The sequence below is a fragment of the Brienomyrus brachyistius genome, chromosome 16, assembly GCF_023856365.1.
Source record: "Brienomyrus brachyistius isolate T26 chromosome 16, BBRACH_0.4, whole genome shotgun sequence".
NCBI lineage: Eukaryota > Metazoa > Chordata > Actinopteri > Osteoglossiformes > Mormyridae > Brienomyrus > Brienomyrus brachyistius.
In genome coordinates, this window is record NC_064548.1 from 24,148,079 (window position 1) to 24,158,337 (window position 10,259).

The 10,259-nt window shown below is 47.5% G+C and overlaps 1 protein-coding gene across 1 annotated transcript; it reads left to right on the forward strand.

Moving 5' to 3' along the window:
* The first annotated feature begins 27 nt into the window (after positions 1 to 27).
* upp2 (uridine phosphorylase 2) lies at positions 28 to 5,519 on the forward strand. The gene is made up of 8 exons (XM_048979759.1): positions 28 to 653; positions 749 to 822; positions 1,162 to 1,279; positions 1,615 to 1,773; positions 2,045 to 2,159; positions 2,933 to 3,142; positions 4,193 to 4,339; positions 5,171 to 5,519. Exons 2-8 carry the CDS (start codon positions 770 to 772, stop codon positions 5,347 to 5,349), a joined length of 981 nt encoding a protein of 326 aa, XP_048835716.1. The 5' UTR covers positions 28 to 653; positions 749 to 769; the 3' UTR covers positions 5,350 to 5,519.
* The last annotated feature ends 4,740 nt before the right edge of the window (positions 5,520 to 10,259 follow it).

Here is a 10,259-nt window from a genome sequence, read left to right on the forward strand (position 1 = left end):
CCAACTTCGTTCATCACTGGAGAAAAGGAAAATTGTAGATGTTTTGGACGCAGTGTGTTCCAGCATAAACAGTTGCTTCCTTTGGATGTTTATTGATTAACTTGTATTACCAAAGACATGTGCCTTACTGTCAGTGCTGAGGAATTAGCTGAACATTGACAGGAACAGCTTTCAAAACGAATCTGACCCCCACCAAACCCCACCCCACACTGCATCAAATATACAGTGTTTGTTTGTGAACACTCCCATCATGATGAAAATTGCAGGGGGGGGGCTACAGTTTCTATCAATGAGCTCTACTTGTGTTTTGCATAGTATTTTACTCACAGCAAGAATGCACAGTGTTTTATACCAGCCACACAGGCCCACTGGTTTAATATGGAGAATGATTGTCGAATGTGAGGGATTGTGAGAAAACAGCAGCTACGGCCAATATGAGGGCGTGACATGGAGCGACTCTGCATCTTATGGGCGGGGTTTTCTGGGGGCGGAGCTGAGGGTTCATTGTCCGCGGGATTGTTTGTTGATTTGGGCCAGGAGTGTCAAAGGCTATAACAGCTCCTCAGTCTGCGGCAGATCTTTAAGATCCTCCTCAAGCGTGGACGTGACAGTGGAGTTGCGTACCGAGAGCCGAGACGACACATCGTCACTCTGTAAGATCCGGTGTCGAGGTGCATTCACATCACAGAGTCATGTGTCACTATGTCTAAGACATATTTCCTGTCTTCTGACATTATTGTTATTTCAGGAAAGCTGCAGTTAGTCAAAGATGTCAAAAAAACTACTCAAAAGCACTGGGAATGAGCACAGTGAATATACAAGGTAAGGTTATGTGAATACTTGCTGTTAAAATGCAGTATTCATCTCAACAGTATTTCCGGCACAGCATTCGAAAAAAATTAGATGCTCCATTTGCTTAGATCTATTTGAATTCCGTGTACAGTAAGAACTTTCTAGTACGTTCTGATGGAAAGAGGTGATGAGATGAATTTGCCGTGTTCTGTTCATGAGAGTAAATTTCATATCATTAAGCTATTTAAGTACAAGAGTGCAGTGTGGTCTAATTTTAATTGTGAAACCAGTGACGATCAGCCTGGTTTTGTTTGAAATACACTGCCCTGGGGTGACATCCCAGTAAAAAAGAGGGTTAATATTCTGCAGAGGCCAGGAGGTGCTTGTGATGAACCCATACCTGGACTCCATGGAAGAAGACATCCTCTATCACTTCAACCTGGGCACAAGAACCCACAACCTGCCTGAAATGTTCGGCGATACTAAGGTGGGGTGAAGTTCAGCTTCCCGCAGATTGTTACTGAACTGCGTTTGTTTTCCTGTGACTTTGCCGTGAGGCCCTTTAGAAACATATAAATATGATTAAAATAATGTTTAGCAATCTAAAACAGATGACAACTAATCAAAATTTATGGATGCGAAAATCTAAAACGGAGAGAGCCCCGAGGAGAGGAGAAAATCCAATTAGAGGAATTTAAAAGAAAGAGAGAAAAAAAGGATTATTTGGTCAATAAGGCTGCCGGGACTCCTGGCACATTAGAAATGGGAGCGGGACCATTGTCGCCTGCATAATAAGCTGAGCGCCTTCTTCTGCCTCCCCAGTTTGTGTGTGTTGGGGGCAGCGCCAGCCGCATGAAGGCCTTCGCTGAGTTCATGCACCAGGAGCTGGGTCTGTCCGGGAATGCCGGGGACATCCAGGACATCTGTGCCGGAACAGATCGCTACTGCATGTACAAAGTGGGACCTGTGCTATCAGTCAATGTGAGTAAACCCCCCCCTTCCCACACCTCTACCACACGTGGGTCCTGAAGTTTCCACGGCAACCGCACGGAACCCGTTTCCCTGACGAGTGACAGCATCCCTCACACGAGCACCGCCGTTTTTACAGAGGGGGTACTGGCGGTGAGGGTTGAACGCTCCCTCACACTAAGATGAGCCGTTACATGCATGTCAGTTCAGAAGGAGGGTTAGGGTTAGGGTTAGGTTTAGGGTTAGGTTTAGGGTCACGTGACTGTCCACTGTGGTTTTCCAGCACGGCATGGGGGTCCCATCCATATCAATCATGCTCCATGAGCTCATCAAACTGCTTCACCACGCCCACTGCCGCGATGTCATCCTCTTCCGCATCGGCACATCAGGCGGCATCGGTGAGCTCATCCGTACAGCCGGTCCTTTTTACTGAGGTCCTTTTTACTTTTTACGCTCTTTGCGTTCGGTATCTTGTTCAAAGGTGAAATATCGAAGTCCTCAGAGTGAAGAACCTGCTCAGCATCTACCAAGGTGGTACCTTTCTGCCCCAATCTTTATCATTTTTTAACTGTTAGCATCTTTGGGTTTTAAAAAGCATTGTATATATCTAATGCTTTACAATAAAAACAACACTAATAATAATAATAATAATGGGGCTTTACTGTTTCAATATTTAGCATAAATTACCAGAATTAAAATGACACTTTTCAAATGTGCTCATGGATGGAGATGGAGGAATTTTCCATGTTCCGGAAGGGCTGAGCACTGAACCACCTGATTAAGCCTATTAAACATCATTAGAGCAAATTAAGTGATTTAAATGCCTATCTGAGCCCTAAATAAGACAGTCGAAACTGGAGAATCTTCCGGACTCGGATCTGCAGCATTATCGTCGAATAACATTGCAGTAAGTCATGCAAATAGCTTCGTTAGAAAATAGTCTTATGAACAAGTAAATTGGTTTGACACGACAGCTTGCCTCATGGTGTCCTGTGCAGATTGAATCTGATACACTTACTTAGCGACGAATGCTGAATCACTCAGGGCCACTCAGTGCCAACGGTGTTCTAGGCTGCTGCGTTACTGCGCTTATCTGCAGATGTTGCATCCGTGGTGCTCAGGAAAGTAGCTTCTGCAGAGTAAATAAGCAAGTGGTGAATGTCTCTCGCAGGCCTGCCTCCAGGGACGGTGGTGATCACCGATGAGGCAGTGGACTCCTTCTTCCGGCCGCAGTTCGAGCAGGTGGTGCTCGGCCAGGTGATCGTCAGGAGCACGGAGCTGGACAAGGGTCTCGCGCAAGAGCTGCTCCGATGCTCCAGCGAGCTCCCGGCTGTTCCCGCCGTCATCGGCGACACCATGTGCACCTTTGACTTCTACGAAGGTAACATCCCTTCGACGTCACCGCGGTGCAAAAAGAGAGCGTTCTGCTCAGCGGGGACGTGGAGGATGTGGCAGACAAGCAAGACCGATGCGATGCAGAGTTAGAAAACGCACAGCTGGGGAGAACATGTGGAACAGTTGGTTAAAGTTCAGAGTACGGCACAGGTTATGCATGCAGCTACACTCGATGGACACAACCTTCTATGAAAGATTGCTGTTTGTTTTTGGCAAATGTTGACATCATCCTGGATGTCGTGGTGTTGGTCCACGCCTACAGCTTAGGGCAGAGGGGGCCAGTCATACCATAGCTGCGACTCCCTAATTAGAGGACTGATTGGCTGAAGAGTCCTCACACCTGGGTTTGAACAGCAGACCTAAAGGTTACCCCAAAAACCTGCATACACACTGACCCTTTGAGGATAAGATTGGCCAAGAAAGTAACTCATAGATATAGGAATTGAAATATATGTGTATATGTGTATGATCATATATACAATACCTATTTGAAACATTATTACTATTATTATTGTTGTTGTTGATATTATTGTTATAACGTTTTATTGTTGTCATTATTAGCCTGCTGTTACTGTTTTGTTGTTTGATGTCCTTTTAATGGCTGTCATGTGTGTTGCGGTTGTTTGTTCTCTGCATTCCCCTACACCTTTTCTCCTTCCACCCTTTATTATTATTATTATTATTATTATTATTTGTATTTGTATTTTTTCTTATTTATTTATTTTCTCTCTCCCCATGGTGATTAATATCTGTCATTGTTATGATTGGTGTTTCTGTCCCACCCCCCCACCCCCCCTTTTTTTTCTTTTCTTCGGTTTAATTTATTAATTAATTTTTTAATTTTTATTCATCTTTTCTTCCTTTGTATAATCACGGTAGTAGGGCGGGCGAGTTCGGAGTGGCCACCCTGGAATTGAATATCTTTATACTGTAACTTTAATTTTAAATAAAGTTGTCCTCCGAAGAGGGGGGCTGGTGGTGGGCAGAAAAAAAAGAGGTTTGGTTTCCTGGCTGAAGGATAGTGCTCCCCCTACAGGTCAAGGCCGATTGGATGGCGCACTCTGTTCTTTCACCCCTGAGGAGAAGATGGAGTACCTGCACAAGGCCCACAAGGCCGGGGTGAGGAACATCGAGATGGAGTCCACGGTCTTCGCCGCCATGTGCCACCTCTGTGGCCTCAGAGGTAACCACTTGGGCCATGAACTTCCTTTCTGAGACATGCTGATGTGTCAGCCGACAGTCGGGTACTGAGCACCAAGGGGATTGTGGGTATTCTGCTCTCAATCCCCGGTGCTGAACCAGAGTTCCTGCAGAATGTATCCAGTCATTTGCACAGAAGAAGTTTGACTTGACTTGGGCAGATTCTTCTCCTGCTCAGATTATACCGTTAATAGCAGCCAGAGGGCATGGAGGTTAAGGAGACAGTCGCTATGGAGCTGACAGAAAATCCCAGTTCGCCGATGATCGATGATCATCGATGATGCTGCATCCCTAGCGAAGCCTAACTGCGGCGCTCAAGAGCAGCGTTTGCTGCCGTGAGGCTGAATTTGTGTCTGTGCATCCTGAGGAGGTGGCCAGGTCCACCCCACGTGACACAAGGTGTTTGGGGAGGGGCGGCTCGGGTTTCATGTTTGCCACGTACCCTGATCCCAAAGTGTGGAGGAAGGGAGTAGAAAGTTCAGGTTCAGAAAGTAAAAATCCAGACCAAGTTGAGTCCTCTGTAACTGGTTGTTTGATACAAAAACTTGGTCTGGACTTTCAGAACTGGAACTTTCCACCTCTGGAGATGGGGGGGGGCTGAACTACGGGAACATCACACGGGCAAATGGGAACGTCGCATTTAGTACTTTGTCCCAGAAAAGAGACACACACTGGATAATAATAATAATAATAATAATATAGCTTACCACTTAATGGCATGACTGCCACTACGGTGATGCTTTCCTGTGTTTTGGTGCCACCCCATCACTCGCTGTCCCTGGTCCTCACGAGGACAATCTGTGGCCTTTTCTAGCGGCAGTCGTGTGCGTGACTCTCCTGGACCGCTTTGAGGGCGACCAGATCTCCACCCCCCATGATGTCCTGCTGGAGTACCAGCAGCGCCCCCAGTACCTGGTGTCCCACTTCATAAAGAAGTGCCTGGGCCTGGACATCATGCCGACCCCCCCACCCCGAACCTCGCAGGGGGTGTAGGACTGTGATCATAGCATGAGCCTTATTTAACAACCTTATTTAAAGTGGGTACTTTGTTCTTCTTGATAAGAATGTTTGGTAACTATTGATTTCTGGAATCCATGTTTTATTGCAGTAATCTTGATTTTTTTAATGCTGTTTTGCTTTAATAAGTCACTGTACAAACAGAATCAGTCACGCTTCTCTTTGGGCTGCTGGCGTCTGTGTATGTCTGGAAATCACACGTGATGCACGATGCGGATGAATGTGAAGCGTGATGTCAAGTAACATACATGAGAACGTGTCTGGCCTGCAGTCAGATGTGAACGTCTCGCCTGTTGGCTTTTAAAGGGCTTTTTGGTCGCGTGACGCCTGAGGTGGGTCTCACAGAAGCATAGGCCCAGTACATGACCCGCTAACCGTTTACAGCACCACCTACTGCTCAGCTGCCAGACGTGCAGTATGAATGGAGAGGAACTGCAGCTTCAGCGGCAAAACCTGCCCGATTACCGCCCGTGATACTGAAGCTATAACTGTAATCTATCTCTATTCAGCCAAATTAAACCATATTTATAACACTCCATGTTAAAATCAAGTGAGACATCGGACAGCTGCAGACATGTGGGCCTGTTTGAACTGTGGCAGGTATGTTAGCAGGACTGCTTTACATAATTATTACATCTATTTATCTTTTTCTTACAATTTATTCCAATATAGAATAACAGCAATGAAATAATGTGGTCATATCTGGGACAGGGTAGGGGGCAGAATGGATGGGGTTCCAGTCCCTCGCAGGACACACACTCACACACAGCGTTCACAGCCCCTATACACCTAACCGCACGGGAGCTCAGTAAGGCCTTCAGGGACAGTACAGCATGCAGACAGCACTGGGACCAGCAATCGAACCCGCAGCCTTGCAGAGCGCAGCACTGATCCATACAGGCCGTATGCAGGAAGCTTCAGTCTAAGCAATATGTGTTACGCTGGCAAGCTGAGAACCGGAGCCTTTATGGGGTAGAAGTGTCTGTTTCTCCTTTTAGTGACGGTGCGGCACCTGAGAGTCGTCCAGTTAGGTCCTTGCTCTCCCCTTCACTCTCTCCCTCTCCCCTTCACTCTCTCCCTCTCCCCTTCGCTCTCTCCCTCTCCCCTTCACTCTCTCCCTCTCCCCTTCGCTCTCTCCCTCTCCCCTTCTCTCTCTCCCTCTCCCCTTCTCTCTCTCCCTCTCCCCTTCACTCTCTCCCTCTCCCCTTCACTCTCTCCCTCTCCCCTTCTCTCTCTCCCTCTCCCCTTCTCTCTCTCCCTCTCCCCTTCTCTCTCTCCCTCTCCCCTTCTCTCTCTCCCTCTCCCATTCACTCTCTCCCTCTCCCCTTCTCTCTCTCCCTCTCTCATTCTCTCTCTCCCTCTCCCCTTCACTCTCTCCCTCTCCCCTTCTCTCTCTCCCTCTCCCCTTCACTCTCTCCCTCTCCCCTTCTCTCTCTCCCTCTCCCATTCACTCTCTCCCTCTCCCCTTCTCTCTCTCCCTCTCTCATTCTCTCTCTCCCTCTCCCCTTCTCTCTCTCCCTCTCCCATTCACTCTCTCCCTCTCCCCTTCTCTCTCTCCCTCTCTCATTCTCTCTCTCCCTCTCCCCTTCACTCTCTCCCTCTCCCCTTCTCTCTCTCCCTCTCTCATTCTCTCTTTCCCTCTCCCCTTCACTCTCTCCCTCTCTCATTCTCTCTCTCCCTCTCCCCTTCACTCTCTCCCTCTCCCCTTCACTCTCTCCCTCTCCCCTTCTCTCTCTCCCTCTCTCATTCTCTCTCTCCCTCTCCCCTTCACTCTCTCCCTCTCCCCTTCTCTCTCTCCCTCTCCCCTTCTCTCTCTCCCTCTCCCATTCACTCTCTCCCTCTCCCCTTCTCTCTCTCCCTCTCTCATTCTCTCTCTCCCTCTCCCCTTCACTCTCTCCCTCTCCCCTTCTCTCTCTCCCTCTCCCCTTCTCTCTCTCCCTCTCCCATTCGCTCTCTCCCTCTCCCCTTCTCTCTCTCCCTCTCCCCTTCTCTCTTTCCCTCTCCCCTTCTCTCCCTCTCCCCTTCTCTCTCTCTCCCTCTCCCCTTCTCTCTCTCCCTCTTTCCAGCTTCCAGCCACCTGTGTTACTCATTGTCAGTTTATATGTCACTTTGCTCTTCTCCTGTCAATTATTAATATTTTCAGCCACACAGTTCCAAGCTGGGCCTACCCTAAGGGTGATTACAGGCTGATTACGAGAGCTGGGAGAATGGGATGGGGGGGCACACATTCATACAGACCAGGACACACAAATGCGGAATCTCAGCTCTAACGATGCACTGACAGACAGGGAAGCTCCAGGTGGTGATCAGGGGGACCCGGCATACTTCCCTTTGTGGCTTCCAGGTGGCTCACTCTGTCCAGAGGAAAGCCTGCCTCACATTGGCGGAAGTCAGTAACTAATTGCAGGTGAGCACTGCCCCATGAAACGTCCGCTCCCTCTCCGTCTCACACAGACCTTACTGGATCTGTTCCTCCTGACAGCGAGCTGTGAAGGTGATTATGTGGGCCTTTCTCACATTCCTCTAAGCGCGATTCTCATCCACACTCCTTTTCTTTTTTACAGAAGATTAGGAAGAGTATTGCAGTCTCACTCACTTCTCATAGCCAAACAAGGTGTCGCGCCGCCGTCCTGCGATTTCGCTCAGAGATTTCAGTGGGAGCTGACTGCCCTGGCAGAGCCCTTGTTGTGTAAGAGTCTGTCAGGCTTGATAAGAAATAAAACTATTCCATTCTGTGTTCTTTCACTGTGTGTCCTTGGCAGTTTAGATGCAGTTTCAACAGGGCAAATATTATTGTATGATAACAGCCCCACGCCTTGCATAACAGCATAACCCTGTTCTCCTGCACCGGGCAGTGAAACTTACAGTAAAGCAAAACCAAACAGTGGCACTGGAGGAGAGGTGAGGTAAGCACCCCCTCCTCTTCCTACCATTGGCCTTTTCAGACTCAAGTCCCGCCCATCATCTTGCATGAGGTCAGCATCTGCCACCTTGCAAACACCTGAAGGGGCCAGTGTCAGGCTACATGCAGTAACTAAACCGCACCAGCAGGTGGCAGTGGCAAACGTGTTATTTGATCTCTGGTGAACACACCTGGCATGTGGTACTAGCAGGAGGAAAAATGAAATTTTAAAAGCATTTTAAAAGTAACCCTATTATTGTTGTTATTATTATTATTATTATTATTATTATTTTCATCCATCCAATCAGCCCTCATCAGAAGAAATCAGTGGGAAGATTAACTGTCATACATCTATCTATTCATCTTCCAACCATTTTCACAAACATGTTCTTCTACTGTAATTTCTTATGCATAAATTTGAACTGCATCGTCATCCTTAATGCATATGTTAGACAAGTATATCCTACTAATGCACTCTTTGTATATTCGGGGGGGCTGACATCAAAACATAACATTAAGAAAACATCAAGACTCCTAGTGATTGAAATAATCGTTTTTAAAAGGCCCTGCTGACAGACAATCTAGACTGTTAGGAATTTGACGGGTGATGCTGGCAAAAGTCCCTGCAAGTAGTTATAGTCTGACGAGGGATTCAAATGGAAACTGTGGAGGAAGAGAAATATCATATTTAATATAATAACTCATTTAGCTACGTGCTCAGGCCTTTGCTCTCACCCCAGTAAACGTGTCTGGACCCTAGTGCGCAACCAGCACTCCCCCGTAACGCTTTTCTGAACCAGTACCCTTTGCACCCCCTCCCCACACACACCCATACTCACTAAAATGGCTTTTGTGTTTTCTTGCCATTGCCCTGCCATGCTTTTGTGAACGTCATACCCAACTGCTCGTCTTCATCAAAAGAAACAGCGAAATCACAGCGCACAGTTACTATCAAAAAAAAAGATTTCCTTATAACACTGAATTCTGGAGCAATAAAAAGAAGGATGGCTTAAGGCAGACCTTAATCTTCTTTTTCATTCGTTTGACCTTCTTTGTTTTGTTTGCCTGACTGCACTGGAAAGTCCTTAAGTCGTCATTAAAATCAGTGACTAATAAGCCTATATTTTTCCCTGTCAGAGTAAGAGATGGCCCGTGGCTTATTATTTTAAGTTTCAAAGAATATTGAGCGCCATTTATGTAATGTTGCCGGAACTCTCTGCTAATAAACTGATGAGATTTCAGGCAGGGAACTTGCTTGATGGTGATTATTGTCAGTATTTCTTATTGCTGGATGCAATGGTGGGTGCAGAACCCAGGGACCCCCCAGAACGCAGTTTGCATAGTAATTCCCCACATTCGGGGCAGCGTGTGGCTCAGTGGGCTAAGCCTGTGTCCTTGTAATCAGAAGGTCGCAGGTTCGAACCCAGCCTTAGCACATCTGCGGGTCCTTGAGCAAGACCCTTAACCCCCAGCTTCCTGGGCGCCACTACAGGTGGCAGCCCTTCGCGGTCAACTTACTCCACAAAGAGCAAGTTGAGGGAGGCATAAAGATAATTTCCCTACAGGGGATCAATAAAGTGTCAATTATGTTATCCTCCCAGGCTCCCCTTCACCTATAAGACTGCCCCCTGGTGGTCAGGCTCGTCATTACACAGGGTGTTTTTTTTTTTTACTAACAGCAGAGGGTCCATTGCATGGCTGAGTGTGTCTCGACTCCCTCCCTGCCTCTTTCATTACTTAGGTTTCACCTCCAGCCTAAACACTTCCAGTCCTGTATCAGCCTTTATTTTCTGCTCTGCTGCTCTGAACTAGGCTGCCCAAACTACACGACCAGCACACCTCCCAGAGGGAACTGGAAACTCACTGATAACCTGCCTAGGGAGGACATTTACAAAAGGGGCACCTGGTTATATGCCGGGTGACATAATCAGCAGCCCACTCCCACCCTGGCTATAGCTACGGAAGGTTGACTGCTGTTGCATTA

Bases quoted from the DNA above. Each gene is read 5' to 3' on its own strand.
- upp2 (XM_048979759.1), top strand. From the start codon at position 770: ATGTCAAAAAAACTACTCAAAAGCACTGGGAATGAGCACAGTGAATAT. The intron at 1,774-2,044 runs GTGAGTAAACCC...GTGGTTTTCCAG, and splicing joins GACCTGTGCTATCAGTCAAT to CACGGCATGGGGGTCCCATC. The intron at 3,143-4,192 runs GTAACATCCCTT...CTCCCCCTACAG, and splicing joins CACCTTTGACTTCTACGAAG to GTCAAGGCCGATTGGATGGC.